This window comes from Myzus persicae, unplaced genomic scaffold, assembly GCF_001856785.1.
Source record: "Myzus persicae strain clone G006 unplaced genomic scaffold, MPER_G0061.0, whole genome shotgun sequence".
NCBI classification, from domain to species: Eukaryota; Metazoa; Arthropoda; class Insecta; order Hemiptera; family Aphididae; genus Myzus; species Myzus persicae.
This window is the reverse complement of record NW_019104096.1, coordinates 35914-53694: the sequence shown is the minus strand read 5'-3', so window position 1 is coordinate 53694 and position 17781 is coordinate 35914. Positions and strand designations below refer to the sequence as shown.

General features: G+C 26.8%; 3 protein-coding genes across 7 annotated transcripts; 2 read left to right on the top strand and 1 right to left on the bottom strand.

Annotated features, from left to right (window-relative positions):
• Window positions 1-303: 303 nt before the first annotated feature.
• LOC111038687 (synergin gamma-like) lies at window positions 304-3697 on the top strand. 2 transcript variants are annotated; one of them, XM_022321892.1, is made up of 7 exons: window positions 304-579; window positions 810-890; window positions 1565-1813; window positions 2073-2891; window positions 3045-3168; window positions 3238-3380; window positions 3440-3696. In XM_022321892.1, exons 1-7 carry the CDS (start codon window positions 517-519, stop codon window positions 3590-3592), a joined length of 1632 nt encoding a protein of 543 aa, XP_022177584.1. In that variant the 5' UTR covers window positions 304-516; the 3' UTR covers window positions 3593-3696. The 2 variants fall into 2 exon arrangements, with proteins under 2 accessions (XP_022177584.1, XP_022177586.1); XM_022321894.1 differs by lacking the exon at window positions 810-890 and having other exon boundaries at window positions 3440-3697.
• A 225-nt stretch (window positions 3698-3922) lies between these two features.
• Window positions 3923-6378, bottom strand: LOC111038688 (transmembrane protein 65). Of its 2 annotated transcripts, XM_022321895.1 has the most exons (7): window positions 5688-6378; window positions 5348-5473; window positions 5215-5226; window positions 5062-5103; window positions 4928-4995; window positions 4632-4835; window positions 3923-4316 (listed from the first exon to the last, which is right to left on the bottom strand). In XM_022321895.1, exons 1-7 carry the CDS (start codon window positions 5935-5937, stop codon window positions 4203-4205), a joined length of 816 nt encoding a protein of 271 aa, XP_022177587.1. In that variant the 5' UTR covers window positions 5938-6378; the 3' UTR covers window positions 3923-4202. The 2 variants fall into 2 exon arrangements, with proteins under 2 accessions (XP_022177587.1, XP_022177588.1); XM_022321896.1 differs by lacking the exon at window positions 5215-5226 and having other exon boundaries at window positions 5688-6377.
• A 490-nt stretch (window positions 6379-6868) lies between these two features.
• LOC111038686 (vacuolar protein sorting-associated protein 8 homolog) lies at window positions 6869-17318 on the top strand. 3 transcript variants are annotated; one of them, XM_022321890.1, is made up of 24 exons: window positions 6869-7326; window positions 7748-7870; window positions 7942-8061; window positions 8242-8415; window positions 8492-8785; window positions 8887-9105; window positions 9195-9386; window positions 9580-9816; window positions 9911-10033; window positions 10091-10204; window positions 10611-10723; window positions 10887-11055; window positions 11111-11291; window positions 11399-11597; window positions 11800-11938; window positions 12009-12232; window positions 12812-12965; window positions 14424-14551; window positions 14644-14770; window positions 14845-14958; window positions 15170-15293; window positions 15365-15484; window positions 15655-15835; window positions 17134-17317. In XM_022321890.1, the coding sequence occupies exons 2-24, from the start codon at window positions 7793-7795 to the stop codon at window positions 17213-17215; spliced, it is 3606 nt and encodes a 1201-aa protein (XP_022177582.1). In that variant the 5' UTR covers window positions 6869-7326; window positions 7748-7792; the 3' UTR covers window positions 17216-17317. The 3 variants fall into 3 exon arrangements, with proteins under 3 accessions (XP_022177582.1, XP_022177583.1, XP_022177581.1); XM_022321891.1 differs by lacking the exon at window positions 17134-17317 and adding an exon at window positions 16786-17004; XM_022321889.1 differs by lacking the exon at window positions 6869-7326 and having other exon boundaries at window positions 7793-7870; window positions 17134-17318.
• Window positions 17319-17781: the final 463 nt, after the last annotated feature.

Genomic DNA, 17781 nt, shown 5'->3' with positions numbered 1-17781 from the left:
CACGATTTAAGATAGTATTTTAGATACTATCTTAAATCGTGAACTAGACCCTTAGATCATATACGATATACCTATGTATATGATCTAAGACTAGACCCAATCTGACTTGCCACAACAGCTGTTGCAAACTACACCTAGCGCTTGTTATCATATTAGTTATAACTTTTTAAAAATAATTCAACTTCAAGGACCTCCGTGATTACTGATTAACAATCTATATATTTATATCTATCATATATTCTTATCTATGTTAACAATATTAAAATAAATAATATACTATGTTCTATTACTAATTACTAATTAGTAATATGAAATATTACTAAATATTAACTAGTAATTACTATATAGAATAATATAAGATATTATTATATGATCATTTAAGTAATAAACTACTTAAGTATTCCTCATTTTGTTGAAAGGTTGAAACAAACTTACACAATTACACTTTGACATAATTTGTGATTTTTTAAAGCCTTGCTCAATTGTTATTTTATATTGTTTAATATATATTTCCGAATGGATAAATTTCACGATGCTAAGAGCTTTGCTTCTTCGAGTAAAAAAAATTCCAATGGAAAAGTAAGTCTTGATACTCTTTAATCATTATGACATTACGGTTATTCATTAATTGTGTTCAAACTGTGTTTACACTTTGTTTTTTTATCTAAAGATAGCTTATATTTAGCCAATTATGAAAAGAGCAATGATTGAATAATCTAAGTTATGTCAAAAGTAAAGTTTTGACACCAAAATTCTATTGTTTAGGAATTATATAAATTAAAAAAAAATAATATCATTATTATTTTTAGAGTGTTGATGCAGATTCTATGATTAAAAACATCATTTCTCAAGACACATTTGTTGTAAATAAAGATCATCAATTGTATTCGGTAATAAAATTATTAAAATCATAATAAATGTTAAGAGGAGAGAACACTTATTACAAGTGCATAACATCTCAAATTTACAATAAGCGATGTACCTGTTTTAGTTTTAGTATAAGTGTAAATTTAGCCATCATCAAACTTCAAGGTAGTATTTAACATTTTAAAACAAATTTACCACAATTGAAAAAATTGACTATTTCATATTTATATATTATTGACATTGTAGTACAAATTTATTATTTAGTAAGTATACCTTATACGTATCATTTTTATTATACGGTTACTTTTTCGGGGATATTAAATATCCATGGTTATTTATTAGGTAAAACGTAAATTTGATATACTCACCTGTAAGACATAAACAAGAAATGCTCGTAACAGGTGAGGCATTCTCATTAGAATTTTTAATAAAAATGTCTTGATTGTTATGAGAAAATCAAACTGTCTAACTGAATTCTAATTAATAACACAAATGGTTTGATCATTTCAATGATAAAGTTATTTGTACTTGATAATTAAATAATAAACTTATTTTTATTTCATGAGTATTAAAAATGGTGCATTTTGTGTATGTATGTAAAGATTTTACTTAAAAAGTATTGAAGTTTTAAGTAAACTTAAATGGTCTTCAGTTGTTTTTAATTGATTCAATCTATGTTATTTTTATATTTTAACAGAATTTGCCAAAATGGATGATACCAAAATCAGGTTTTGTTCACCCATTATATGAACAGATTTGGCAGTATGTGAAATCTGATAGACGGGATAGAACATGTGATACTCATTTAGTTTCACAGTTATTGATGACTAGTGGTCTACCTGTTGATGTATTGGGTGGATTATGGTCTATGGCTAATGTTGGTGTTGAAGGATCATTATCTCAACAAGAACTTTACATAATTCTGGCTTTAATTACACTGGTTCAGGTAAGGTTGGTGAATTTAATATAGGTTCATTGCACTTATAGGCTTTTAACGGTAGCGGACAATTGCCTCCTATAATATATCATCAGGAGAATAAAATGAAGCATATAACTCAAAAGTCATAGAATAATATTAAGTTTTGTCAAATGTTGTCCTATTCTTTGAATGGAAATTAGCCGAATATATATATAATAAATAACTTAATATTTTCTATTTATATAAAAACTAATAATTTGATAAATGATATTTTTTAAAATTTTAGAATGGATATTCAGTGTCTAATGTATCATTGTTGCAACATATTCATAAACCAATAATACCACAATTAAATTATACAATTATCGAGAAAAAACATAATGTGTCAACAGTGAAATCAAATATTGAACATAAGCCACAACAACTAGCAAGCAAGGCTAGTTGCATATCAAAAATTAATAATGAGCATCAACATGATTATACCAAAAACTTTCAACAGCCAAATTGTAACATCATTCCATCTGAAGAATACGACCCTTTAGCAGTAACATTCATTGAACCAAAAAATCAAATGTCAAAAATGATGTCCCCGTTATCTACTAATCTTGAACCAAAATCTTTAGACTTTGCTCCGGTTAATGATAGTTTTGAGACATTTGATGATGAGTTTTCAGATTTCCAATGTGCTCAATTTACGACCACTGACAGTAAAAATAATCAAGAGTTTACTGATTTCCAGTCAGCTTTTGATACACTGTCTTTTAATGAAAACACTAAGATTATTGAAAAAACTGCTGAACTGTTAAATGACACATCAGCAGATGCTGTTTCAATTTTGTTAGAAAACCAACAAGATGTGATAGCTAGCCAAGATGATATTCTTGATAAATATGAAGTATTTCGGACTTTGGCAGCAGAAACTGATGATGTTGAAAATATCATAAATAAAAATAATAATAATGATATTTTGGAAGTAAAATCCGTTGAAAGTATTAACGATAATGTTAAAAATGATGTTTATGATGATGAATTTGGAGATTTCTTATGTGTTGAGGAAGTTTCAAACAATAAACCTGACATTGAAGTGGATTGGAAAAATGTACAAGTATGTATTTTTCATTTTTATAACTGAAGTACTGATACATTTCTTTATAACTTCTTGTGAATGGGATGAAATTAAGTTAATTTTTTACAAAAATAAAAATGATGTTTTTTAATCTGTTGTGCCATCTTTCATTTATAAAATATATTTGTGCAGGTACAATGCATAAATAAATGTTTGGAGTTTTTGCTAGAAGGTTTCACTACATTTTCAAGCATATCTGATGAGAAAGTACTTATGGAAGTTATAAATCACGATAAAGGGATTAACTACATGACACGTATGCATAACAAAATTTTGTATTATCTGAAAATCAAACTATTAAATTATTCTGATTTAAATGTTTTAGAATTAAATTTGATAAGTCAAATTTGTCAAAGAATACTTAAGAACTGTTATTGTCCGTCATTAGAAGATAGATTAAACAATGTGTTGTCTAAATTGGAAGCATACTTAAATAATTGTACCTTTAAACCAACTAATACTATAGAGGTAAATTCAATTATTCATACATTAATAGAAAACAAATTTTAACTAGCAAAAAATACTAGGTTTTAGGTTCAACACAGGATTCCATACCATGTTACTTATGCAAATGCAATTGCGGTACAGATTCTACTGAATATATGTTAAATCTCTACCACTCATCTTGTATAAATTTATTGATGAATTATGTTCAAACTTCCCACCTTTCTGTTAAGTAAATAATACTTATTATTTTTATATTTATTTAAAAGATGTATTTTCTACAAACATCTTAGCTTTACAGTTATGTTAATTGTAGTAATTATTTTTTATTTTAATTATTGATTTGTTATTGTATTATTTTTATTAAAGAATATGTGATTTTTATTATACATAAATATGTTTATTCTATCATATTATATTCAATAGAATTATACTCATTGAAGAAATCAATATTTCTAATTTAATTTTCAAGTAAAAAAACATTGTACAATAATTAATAGTATAAATAATTTTAAATAAATGGTAAACAGTAATAAAATAATAATTAGTATATGGTAGGAACTACAAATAAATAACTATTAATTAACTAGGTATAAAATATTAAACACCTAAAAAATAATAACAAAATAGACATTTAACTATGTTACAAGCAATACAGTTTAGTTATTTTAATTAAAGCAGTACATTTATTTAAGTTGAATAGATGCTAAAATAAGATTAATTTTGAACACTCAGATATAAGAAAATATCGAAGAATATAATGAGTGCTAATAATTACACTGGGTATATTATACTGTATTCTACATTATAATCTTTTAAAGGAATCAGTCAGAATAAAACATTTTTTTATTTTTCATCTTCTTCCTCCTCAGACTTTTCATCCTTAGATTCTTCGTCTTTTTTTAATAGTAATGGAAACATCCCTAAAAAGCAACCTAGAGTAACTCCAAGTGTTCTTCCCTAAAAATAATAAAAATAAGTATAAATATTTAAAACTCAAATAAGTTAACAGTAATATTTGTCATATTTACAGAAAACCAAAGTATAAATAAGAAAATAACTTATTTTTTAAAAATAATAATGACATGGTACCTATACACTTTTCATTATCAGCCAATAAATGTTTATAGGAATTTAAAAAAAAAAATACTTTTACACATTTAAATAAAATTATGCTTCAATTATAAATCCAAAATAATATTTTCTAACTTGTGATTAAATGAAAGACTTATTTACTCAGTTAATACTTTTGGTTTAATATACTTTAAACCTTACTAAATTGGCTGCTCGTCTACTACATTTCATATCCAATTGAATAGGTGTTAGATTTGGAGGTTTTAGACCAAGTTTGATTACCAATTGTTCCACATAATATGATGAGCCAATTCCAAGAATATCAGAGAAAGTATTACCAATTGCAGCTGCAGCCATTGTCGATATAGTAATTACAGCACCAACCGTTCTTTCAATAGATTCACCCTAAAAAATGAAGTATAGCCATAAACATATAAATATTGTATACTAATAATAGTAATGCTATTATACTAAAAATTATTTAAATGTTTTCATACACATATTAACATCACTGAGTTGTCCAAAAATCCAAACATAATGAAAGGAATAGCATTTTGCAATCCCACTGTTGAAGAAAAAAATTGATTCAAATAACATTAATTTTAAAGAAGTATTAATAACATTTACACACCTCTAAATAATTGTGCTCTAGTGGGTTCTGGTACAGTTTCCGCTAATTCAAATTAAACAGAATTAAAATATAAATGTAATAATTGCACTAATTAAATTTTTTTCATAAGTGTAGTGTAATGGTTAATATTTAGTGATAGTTTAGTTATCTTACTATTAGTTTCTTCTGTCCATTGTAAGAAATAAATAATATTTGGAACAAAAATATTAGTATTAAAATTATGAATTAGTAATATATAATTTAATATTATAGTATGCATTTAGTAAAAAGTTAAGTAGGTAGGTACCGTATTTTTTTAATAGCCATTCTTCTGGCAATGGACAGTAGGAGCCTGTTGGATCTACATCTCCTAGTTCAGGTACTTTACTGGGGCGTCCAAACTTTGAACGCCATCTGAACCCTGCCAATTGACCTATAGGTCAGTATAGACAAATTATTTTTAATTTCAACATATAGCAAGTTAATGTTACAACTGTTTTACTGTATAGTAGATAAGTCTATGTATGTTGAAAAATTTTATTCTAATTTCAGCTTCAAAATAGGAAAAAAAAGGAATAGATGTTGAAAGTATTGAATAAAGATTTCATGCACAGTCCAAAACATGATAGCCTTAGAAGGTACTGAACCTCGATATTCTGCTTTGGTCTCTTCTGATTCATAATGATTTAAGCACCATGCCAAATTGTCTCTTTCTTCGTTTGTCAATTTCATTACTAGTGTCCGAGCCTTTTCTTTAGATAACGATTTATCGCCATCCTCTTCAGAGTTTGTTATTGCAGCTGTACATAGTCGACTGATCATAGGAATGTTTTTTATTTGGCTGAACTCCCACACATATATGGTATTTTTCCACATTTTATTTGATATTGAACGCATTTTTAATTAATACTCAACAATTTTTTTAATAATTCAGATATATGGATTTTAATAATAATAAATTTAACTTAAAAAAATGTTTGAAGTTTAATTGGGCTGTGGCATAAATTTCAGTAAAAAGTGGTTATTAGTACAATAGTATCTAAATATAAAATGGTAACTATAATATTACAAATTATATAATATAATTATAATAAATTTCGATATTAAAACATTAATATAATCGTCACTAGTTCACTACTCACTAATCACTATTAAGTATGAACTAAGATCATAATAGGTATGTTATTATCTTAGTAGTTAGAAGTTATAACTTATAACCATGGAATTCTATGTCATAACTAACGATAATTAAGTAAAAAGAAACGAGTTCATATCGTCATCACCCGATACCCACCCACATAGACAAGTATAAACATAGTACACATAATAAATATAGTATAAAGTATAAACTATATAATATATATATACATATTATACCAACGGCCCACAGCCCAACCCACACCCGGACGGCCGACACATCAAAATTTAAATCAATACTTTTTTATTCAGTAACAAAATTGGGACATTGCATATTGTTCCACCAAACACTTGTTCTAATAGACTTTTGTTCCACGTTTGAACTAACCAAGCCGTTGTACTAACTAAGGTCTTCCGGGACAAATATTTTGTGAAAAAAATTCTCTCGGAACAATTATTTTGTGGATCTTAAAAAACCTGGATCATAATTTTTTTGGAACAAAAGTATTTTTTTTTCAGCTACTATTTGTTCCACAATATACCTGTTCCAACCACGGATATAGATATAGTTCAATGATGGGATCAATCCACCAGTTTGATTCTGTGGTTTGGATAGATAGTACCACAGAATATTCTGTGATAGTACTATCTCTTTATCATAATCCTTATGTTCATGATAATATATAAAATACCATCTATTCAGTAGATACTAGATTCTACAACTATAACTTACTGTGATGTGATCGAGGACTTTTAGATTACATTATTGCTATCAAAACATTTAAATATTCAAAACGCCAAATATTATATCACTTGTCGCTCATTGCTACCTGCATTTATAACTTTTGCTTCGTTTACTCTTTTAACTCATACCTCGATAAATCAAAATTTTCAAATTATCGGTCGGTCGAGTGTCTTCAATTTTCATTTTACTTTTGGTTTACAATCTACTATATTAATTTTACTGCTAAGCATGACGTATTGATATGTGTATTATGTTTATGCAGTACCATAAAACTTATTACACAATGACAAGCGACAGATATAATTGTAATTATGGAACAGTCATGATAAAACAAACCAGTAAGACTGACATTGACACCCACTACGTAGCACCAGCAAAAACAGAAGACACTACTTACTTAATATGTAATATAAATACGTTTTGATCGTTATTGGCATTATTGCAATCAAGGTGTGGCTCATAACTTCTTCAATTGAACAAAATTTAAATTTCTTATTTTTGGACTCTGAATGACTGCCTTAGTAGAGCTGTTATAGATGATAGCCATATTGTATAGTATTCTAATTTGTATGTGCTAAAATATGTATGACTGCATCATATTACATTTTCATGATATGATGTGGTATATTTTTAAATAAATTATGTTCATTTTGTAACTGACTAACTGAGTCTTTCATTTATATTTTCTCCAATCGTTGATGCCTATCATATAATTTTCTGTAACTGTTTCATACTACTACATTGGTCTATTCTGAGTTATGAGCCAAACTATTATCATATGCTTAATTTTTTTATTGTATGTTTGATGATAAATATTTTATTTAGTTATGGAATGAAAATTAATTGCCGTATTGACTCATTTTATTTAAAATGGAAGCATACCAAATAAATCAAGAAAAACAATCTTTAACTAACGTTTTAGAATCACTAGATCTGGGTTCATCTGAAGTATTTATTACTTTCAATGATTATAATACATATTATATAAATTACTATAGTTTGTAATTATTCTTACCTAGATTGATGACACTGAGTTCAATATTCCTAAAGTCAATGATATTCCTACTGTAGAAAGTATATTAAATGATGAAGATGTTTCTTTATTAAGTGAAGATGACGCAACTGTCTACCAGAGCAAAGTAAATTATGTGCTATCTCTTATACATTGTTAAAATATTACTAATTATTACTATCTAGTATCTATAATCAATAAGCATTTAATGAAATGTAGATACACATATAAACATTTAAAACATTAATTTAGCAATACATAATAACTGAAGTAAGTAGTATAATAATTAATTCATATTTTATTTTAGTTAAAATTACCATGGTATGATTCAGGAGCTGATTCTGCTTCATTAGGTAGCTCAAGTAGTAGTCACATGAACACAAAACAGTTACCAAAATGTTTAAACTTAAAATCCGATCCCGGACGAATTTTACGGCATACGATTCTAAAGCCTGTTTCCAATCAAATGCATTCATTTTGTGTAAGTTTATTAAGTTTACTTCTTCTTTAAAAAAATATGCCTAAATGCATTTGAAGTATTTAAATGTTTGTATTAGGAACGTTTTGATGCTGGACAACCTAGTGCTATTAAGTTTTCACTTCTAATTGCTATTGGTACAAGCAAAGGTTTTATAATTTTATTTGATTCGTTACAAACATTCCAATGGTATCATGAAGCTGTAAACTGTGGTGCAGTAACCGCAATAGATTTTAATCACGATTGTTCTCGACTCATTGTCGGGTATATAAATGGAACAATAATAGTGTTTGATTCCTCTTCTTCTACTTGTAAGACTCTGAGAGTCATGAATGATGCACATACTCCAGGTACTACAGTGTTGCACATAAAAGTGAGTATTAAATAAAACTACTTTTGCTAATTTTGTCTTAATTTTATTGATAAATTTAAAGTCTCTATAAATTATATTCTGATTATAAATTTGAATTTTAGTTCTCAGATTTGCCAAATTTAGCTATTGTGAACAATAGTGCTGGTTCTGTGTTTGAGTTAAATTTTAAAAGAAATTTTGGTATACGTAGTGTCGAATCAAAATGTTTATTTTCTGGTGGCCGTGGAAGAGTGTGTTGTATTGAACCATTATTATTCAATCAATTAGCTAGTCATCCTATGAATGGCTATGTCATAATTGCAATGGCTACTCTATCTAAAGTATACTTACTATTATTTGCTGGTTACTTGCAAAAACAATAAATTATGTATATTATGTTAAAAAAAATGATTTTAAATTTGATTTTAAGGTGATTATTGTTACAATTCGACCAAATACTGAACTACTATTATCAAACAATATAACATCATCGTGTCCATCTTTACCATTACTATCTTGGCAGTTTGTCATTATACAATTTAATAAAACATCCAATTCAAGCCATAGAATTATGGATCCAGTATTAGCTTTCACACGAGATGATACAGTCTACTTTTATCAGGTTACCTTCTTTAAGGTCATTCTTACAATGTTCGGTTAAAGTTAATGGATACTTAACCGTCAGAATTCTGGGGTAATAAAATCTGTTATCAGCCAGTTAGTGTTAACTGAAACTTAATCGAACATTGTAAGAACCAGCCTTACTGTGATTTTTAAATGTTTACTTAATAAATATTTTTATTCAACAATATTAGGTCAATATCAATGATCAAGATCGTCTGTGTTGTTGTATTTTGCAAAAAATAAAATTATCATACACAATACTAGCATGCAGCTGGATGAATGCTCGCACTCTATTGACTTTGGATTCATCAGATAAAGTTTATCTTGTTGATGTTCGTGCAGGAGATGAAATGGAACAGTCAGATCTTTTAAACATTTCCTTAGTTCACACATCTAACTTCTACAATGGCACAGATAGTCAACATTTAGTTAGTAATTAATCCATAGTCTATATTTGAATAACTACTTAACCATATTATAATGAATCTATTATGAATTTTTATGAATTTATGATTGTTCTAGGATAAATGTTGCTATAGTTCAGTACATGGTTATAATAGTCAGTTAGTACTGTTAGGAAAGAAGAGTGTTCATATTATTAGTATTAGGAGCTGGATTGAACGTCTAGATAGTTTAACTGATAAAGTAATAATCTTAATGTTACATCTTTGTGATAAATTAAAATTTTCAAATTATTTATAGAAACTATTTAGTGATGCATTACAATTAGGTGTGGATTTTTTGGAAGAAAGAGGAAAAGCTGTTCTTGGTCTTAGAGGTACACGAGCACATAGACATAAAATAGTTAAAGATAAGGTATTTATTTTTGTTCAGTTATTACATTATTTAACTAATAATAACAATTACAAATTACTGTAATATAATAATAATTAATGAGTGAAGTACAATAGAACCCCATTAGTCCGGACTTTTTTAACTTGGACAGCCATCTAATAATACATACTAGAAGTACTATCAGAAAAATAACTAGATCTAGTTGTTTTGTATTTTGCAGATAATATTTTTTATTTTACAAATAACTTTTGTGCTTCTTAAATCTATAATATACTTTTTTTTTACTGGACAGTGTTTAAATATGTACCTTGGCTCATTTCATTTGTTATTTTGTTTGATTTGCTCATCCTAGAGCCCCAATTAGTCCGGATTAATGTAGGTTTACTGTATATTTATAAGTTTTATGTTCAAAATCTTGTTTTATTAGGTTATAAACATTGTTGCTTTATACATTGATTCCATGGTAGATATGAATAACTCAATAAATTATAAAGAAGGCATTCCTATTGTATTTGACATAAGTGTACATCTACAAAAAACGTAAGTATTACTTTATGTAGATATAAAATATTTATAAATATATTTATGCAAACACTTATTAGTAGATAATTTATACTACAATATACTTGCGACATAATTACCTATTTCTTAAGTCAATTTTTAATAATACGGCATTAAATTATTAGTAATTTCTTTTTTTTAGAAGTTTATTGTTCAATCGCTTATGGGATGGAGTAGAGTTAATTGAATCTTCTTGCAAAATTTACTTTGAATGTTTAAAAAACTATTTACTTGAAGGTCAATTTGATGAAGTACCAACAATCATAGTTCAAAAGTTATTCACATACCTTTCACATACTAATCAATTAGAGGTACTTAATTAACAAAATATTTGTTGAGCGTCAAATATAATTTCTCTTATTACAGGAACTTGAAAAATGTATGCTCAATGTAAAAGTTGAATGTTTAGATATAGAACAATCTTTAAACCTATCAAGAGCTCATGTGTTGTATGATGGTCTCATAAGTATTTGGACAAGGGCATTAGAAGATTATTTAGCACCCTTACAAGAACTTATACCAAAAATAGTTGCATTGCCGAATGGAGGTATATTGTAAATTGGTGTCCAGTATCTTCAGTATACTGATAAAATACTAGTACCAAAATATTAAATAACATCAGTATTTATTTTACATATTTTTTTATATTTTCAGAGTATACAGATACTACAATGAAACTTGGAAACAAAATTTTGATTTATTTAAGCGGGTGTTTACTAGGAATTGCATATCCTAATAGAGGTTATATTCCTCAACATATACAAGACACAGTTAGGAATAATATTGTACAATTTCTGTGCTCTCAACACAGTATTAAAGCAAACGATGATGAAGATATATATCCATATCTTAGGTTAATATAATATATTTCAATATTTGTTATAAAATACCACAGTTGGTATCATCTATAACAGCGATTCTCAACCTTTTCGAGTCCTTAGTAACATACATAAAATATATTTTATTTCCATTAGTTTAATTTGAAATATATTATATATGTTAATACTTTATTTAATTCAACACACTATCTTAACAATTATGTTTATATCTTACAGAATTTTGCTTAAGTTCAATACAACCGAGTTCTTAAACGTCTTTTCAATGGCATTTTCTGATTGTCGTTTTATGAGTCAACAAAAACAACGTATTTGTTGTATTTTAACATCACTTACCATGAACAGTAAAGATTTAAAAGTAAGCATTTGAATTTGTTCTGATATATTTTAAATTCAATTTCATAAATTAAAAGTATTTTTACATTTAGTCCAATCAGATAGGTTTAGTTTACGCATTTATAGTACGTTGTCAACAAGATGGTAATTTCATGAAACCTGATAAACGTGTTTTTGAAACTGTCACATCAATGTTGATATCAACAGAACAAACAACACCTATTAAAGATAGGGAAAAAGCATTTATACAATTAATACGCTCTGGAGCGTTTGACAACAGTCCTGATTTGTTGAGAATTGCAGAAGAAGCAAAATTGTAAGTTGTAAATTGAAACCCGGTGAAGACGCTCAGTTGTATAGTAGTCTTTGAATTTACTTTGTCACTGTGTTATATTCTAGTTCTATGATAATCATTCATTACCAAAAATGATTCTAAGCAGAATTTAAATTTATATTCCAAAAACATTGCATATAATTTATTATTTTATTGAATGAACCAGGGATATTAACTTTAAAGTTATAAGTTATTATAAAAACTTGTCAGTTACCATGGCATGTTAAAATACTTTTATAAAAATATGATGAAATAATAATATATGATAAAAAATTCAAGTCCCTACAGTTATTCATTTTGGATAGAAAGAAAAAATCAATTTGTCAAAATCAAATTTTCCATGACAATTTCTATTTTTGTTTATTTAATTTATACTTTTTCCCCATCTTCTCCAAAGTATAAATCAGCTTCAATTTGCCTACCATTTATATTGCTCTAAAAGGTGATGACTGATACAAAAAGACCATTGCAAATCAGTATGTGCCATGTGGCTCAACAGAGAAGATCTAAATTTGCAATACTTAAAGATTTTAGTAGATTCAATTAAAATTTTTTTTTCAGTTATACCGTTTGCAGAGAAATTTGTTCAGAACGTGGAGAATTTAGAAAAATGTTCAAATATTATATACTTGATGAATCAAACAAATATCAAATATTTTCATTTATCAATTCTAAACCAGAATATTTTGAACAACTTTGTTATGATAATCTGAAGGTATTTTCTTCAATTTATGTTTAATATTGAATGTTGGATTAGGTTATCAGTAATAATGGCCATAGTAAAAAGGTTACAGAAAAAGTAGTCAAGTATGGTCAGAAAAATAATAGTTGTAAGTTACCATGATATTTTAATAAACTAATTCATAAAATCTAATGTATTGCATAATACATTAATATTATGATGATAAAATAAAAGTCAATAGACTTAAATGTATTTATTAAGATCTAGTTGCATTCATAAAATATGCACAGTATAATTGTTATACATTTTTAATATTTGATATGGCTTTACAAAGTTATCTAAATTTGTTTGTAACAAAATGTATATTCTAAGCACAGTTTGGCTTTAAGAGGACACCTGCATGTGTTGTCTCCAATTTGCAAATACGAAACATAACAAAAACTGTTTATTTTGTGGGTAAGAACCACTCTGGCTGTATTCCAAGATATGCAACCAAATTTTTAGACTATAAAGAGAAAAACATTGACTGCAAAGTCGTTTTTTAATTTTTCTCATCGTATAAAAATTCATTATTTTTTAGTTTTTCAAACTTGAATATCAAAAAAATAAAAACAATGTTTTACAGTAAATGTTTTCCTCTTGATAATGTGAAAATTTGGTTGCTTAGCTTGGACTACGGCTTGAGTGGTTCTTACCCTCAAAATTCTGTTTTTGCTTTGTTTTTTATTGGAGACAACACATGCAGATGTAGCATCCTCTTAATGTCGTGTGTGATTTTTTAAAATGGTATTTAACACATATACCCTAAGATTGTATTGTATTTTAACATATTACATAAATAAAATTATAAAAAATAATTTAAAAAAACTTAAATATGTGTGATATACTTTCTTTCATTTAAATTATTTCATATAATTGTATACTAAATAATATAATTACATATTTTTGAACAAAATGTATTAAGAAAACAAAAAAAATTCAAAATCATATAACTTAAACATAAATAATAAAAAAGGTATTTTAAAGGAATGAAAATTAATTATGTCAGATTAATACAAGTTTCCTGGTCATAAATAGGACTTGGAAGTTGTTGTATTTTAAACGATTCATACATCCCTAGTTTCTTGTGTAGTAAATTTTGTTTTTCTATACCAATCAAATCAGATCTTAAGAAACTAGAATAAGTAACCCAACTCAAAATTATTTAGCTTTAAGTATCTACAAACAGATGTTATTTATGCTGTAGTACTTCATGTTTTCGTATTTATATACATGGTGAAAATATTATTATTATATACAATTTCATAATTAATTTAGTATTTTTTAACACATTTTTTATAGCTTAATTTTACTAGGATAAAGAAAAAGTATAGTACCTATAGATTCAAAGTGGCAATTCCAATAAATAGTTATTTTTTAATATTTTTTTTGTCATTTAAACTACCTGTTTATAACTAAAATGTAATAAAAACTAATAATAATAAGGTATAGGTTTTACTGGAAATAGATACAGTTCAATGTGGAGTAATATTTGGAACATTTTATCCACATCTTGTACATGATGTTTCTAATCAAATACAAACAAATTATCAGAGATACCTTTTTTTAAAAGGTGCAATGTAAGTAAAATATTTCTTATTTTTTTATTTTTGAATGATAATACTTAAATAATTCTTAATTTACTAACATGTTTATTAAATAATATTTTTAGACCATACATAAATTCTGATGTGAAACTATGCACTCGTTATTTGGAACTGTTATGTCAATACGAACCAAATGCTGTGATGGATTTTGTAAAAATGAATGATTCATTACATTTAACAGAAGCAATGGCTGTGAGAATTATTATCTTATTGTATTGGGGTTTTTTTTATTAAATTGCACATTCTGTATTTCTATTGTGTATTAGGCAACAAAAACAGCAGGATTAGATAATGTTACAGCTATATTTCTGGAAAGATTAGGAGATTTCCAAGGAGCATTTGATTTACTGTTTAGTAAGCTACAAGAAGCCATTTTGCAGGTTTGTGCTTTATTTTATACACATACAGCCATACAGGTCCGTAGACACAGAGGGGATAAACCCCCATCCATGTGACATGTGGGAAGTACATACATTTATTTATTTTATAGTATGTAATCATTATGATAACCCTCCTCTCATTTTAAATTTCTGTCTACGGAACTGTACACATAGTAAGTTTGTCAGTGTAATTTTACAATGTTTTTCTTAGGCAAACGCTGTTGAAGAATGCACTGAAGTTTTAGTGGCATTAGCTCAAAGAGGATCTGCTGTACTTGATCCCAAAACTACATGGTTACCAATTTTACAGTGTCTTCTTAGTCTTCAATCACATGGTATTTTTGTTTTTAATGTTTTCTTTCTTATTAAATTTAACTTTATTTAATTTAGATTTTTTATTATTTAGATCATTTACAAAAAGTTTTGGATAATAGTGATCTTAATTTAGCCACTGAAATGCATTTGCTTTTGAATAGTTCAACAATGGTTCAGGGCACTGTTGGACATTTCAGAAATCTTATAATGGGTGAGAGGCTGAGATCATATTGCATTTTAAACATTTTAATAATACTGTTGTCTAACATCTTAAATAATATTTAGTTTTAAAAAAGCTCATATTATTTATAGATATTGTTTATTATTTATAGATATTGTTTATTATTTAATAATTAACAAAAAAAATATTATTTAATTTAGGTTTAATTGATAAATGTCAGTATGAACAAGATGTATTAAAGACCTTTGAAACATTGCTCCATGGTGATTTACACAGCAAGTTAGCTGAAGCAATAAATGTAGCCAAACAGGGCGTTAGTAATCCTATAGTATGTTCATCATGTAATCAAAAAATTATTATGGAGCCAATGTTTGTCTTCAGGTGTGTATTTTCCTTGAATAATAATTAAATATAGTTTAAAGTGTACATTATGGATGTATTATAAATTTAGGTTCAAGATTTTATATTCAAATTAATCACAAATCTCACTTTCGTGATTCCTTTTTATTTAAAAAAAATAACTTGCACAATATATTAATTTATATAAGGTTCTAAGGTCACAACATGTTACGCGGGGATCCGTTTGTTTAGCCAGGGCTAAACATTAATAAGTATTAGTACACCTCTTACAGTTAAATCACTTCAATGGTATAGATTGATTTTATGACTCCTATTAAAATATGTTTGAGAGCACAAATGTCAATACTGTCCACAAATAGCTATTATTTGCTGCCTTGTTCAGTTGTTCATATGCTTAGTACATGATATAACAGGGACGCATAACATTAAAATAAATAAAATATAAATAAAATATTTTTATTTCATTGTGAGTAAAAATAATAGTAAACGGTAGTATTTATTATTTTTAAAAATAAAGAAATCAACTATACAATTTTGGATCTTACTGCTTCCAGACAATATTTTGCACTTGGGAAAAAAGTGGTTCTCCAAATTAACTAAATATTTGCATCAACATATAAACCTAGTATGTGAAATTTAATTTTTGACAACAATTTTGAATGAATTATTTCAAATAAAAATAATAATTTATTATCGAAGCTTATACTGCTTATGTTTCATTACAAATTTAAGACTAATAGCACACACTCAACTGATAATTAAAATAATTTCAGTGAACTTTTTTAGTGCCTCTCTTTATCCTGAGAAAAAATTGTTCATTGGTGCCTATAAACATATATTACTACTTACTAGCACATGCATTTTTAAAAAATACTTTGAATATAAAATGTTGGCCCTAAAAAGGTGTACCACCCTGCTATATGATACATATACAACTATATCAGCCATTGAATAAATCTTTGTCTATTTAGGCCAGCCATGTCAAACTCAAAATATTAACTGGGCCAAATATATTAAATAGAACACTATGCAGGCCGCACATCCGTATTTATTGAATAAAAATAAATGTTCTACTATTTTTCAAAAAGAAATGAAAATTGTATAAGCCCAGTTACGGGCCGCAAAAAAAGGTCAGCGGGCCGCGTGTTTGACATGCCTGGTTTAGGCCTTCAGCCTTAGAACTGTAAAATGTAATTTTTGGTTAGGGTAATGTAATGTCTTACTCGTAACACCACAAGTATTCAATACTGATAAACTTGATTATACTATAAACTCAATGATAATATACATAAACTTATTTATTTTCTTTATTCTAATAGATGTGGTCATGGATTTCATTCTGATTGTTTGGGTCTGAATACAACTTGCACATACTGCATCTTCACTAATATAAAATCATAGTATTAATTATTTAACTATTATGTATATCTTATATGTTAACCATTGTTAAATATTCTTTACCTATTTATTTAATTATTAAAATATAGTCAATTAATATAATGTATATTGTTGTTTTAGTATTTTTACCATTTCTGGGTACCACAAACTAACAAAGTATACTCTGTCCATTTTTTTGATTTAACCGTATTTTTTATGATACAATGGTGTAAAATAATATAATCGTGTATGGACGTGCTTACTTTGAGAGAGATAAAGTGATAGATCAACCCATAAACTTTATATTTCATAATTCATAGCTTTAAAAAAAAAAACAGTAATTTTGAAGCTAGTGTTTTTGTGCACTTTATGTAAGTGACAAATAATGTTATACACATTTTGTGATTGATTAATCATTTTGGATTATTTTTATATTTTTATATTCGAAACGATGGTGTGTTTATTTGCGGTATCATAGGGCTAGGATTCATACGCAATAAAAAATAGTAATATTTGCTAAAATATGTAGTATACATACAATTAAACATACAATGAATTTACCAATATTTTCTAAATAATCATAAAGTGAA

Excerpts from the sequence above, each read along its gene's own strand:
- LOC111038687 (XM_022321892.1), top strand. The coding sequence starts at position 517 with ATGGATAAATTTCACGATGCTAAGAGCTTTGCTTCTTCGAGTAAAAAA. Across the intron at positions 891-1,564 it reads AAGATCATCAATTGTATTCG|AATTTGCCAAAATGGATGAT; the intron begins GTAATAAAATTA and ends ATATTTTAACAG. Across the intron at positions 1,814-2,072 it reads CTTTAATTACACTGGTTCAG|AATGGATATTCAGTGTCTAA; the intron begins GTAAGGTTGGTG and ends TTAAAATTTTAG.
- LOC111038688 (XM_022321895.1), bottom strand. The coding sequence starts at position 5,937 with ATGCGTTCAATATCAAATAAAATGTGGAAAAATACCATATATGTGTGG. Across the intron at positions 5,474-5,687 it reads GACCAAAGCAGAATATCGAG|GTCAATTGGCAGGGTTCAGA; the intron begins GTTCAGTACCTT and ends ACTGACCTATAG. Across the intron at positions 4,996-5,061 it reads TAGAGCACAATTATTTAGAG|TGGGATTGCAAAATGCTATT; the intron begins GTGTGTAAATGT and ends TTTCTTCAACAG.
- LOC111038686 (XM_022321889.1), top strand. The coding sequence starts at position 7,793 with ATGGAAGCATACCAAATAAATCAAGAAAAACAATCTTTAACTAACGTT. Across the intron at positions 8,786-8,886 it reads CTACAGTGTTGCACATAAAA|TTCTCAGATTTGCCAAATTT; the intron begins GTGAGTATTAAA and ends TTTGAATTTTAG. Across the intron at positions 9,817-9,910 it reads GCACAGATAGTCAACATTTA|GATAAATGTTGCTATAGTTC; the intron begins GTTAGTAATTAA and ends TGATTGTTCTAG.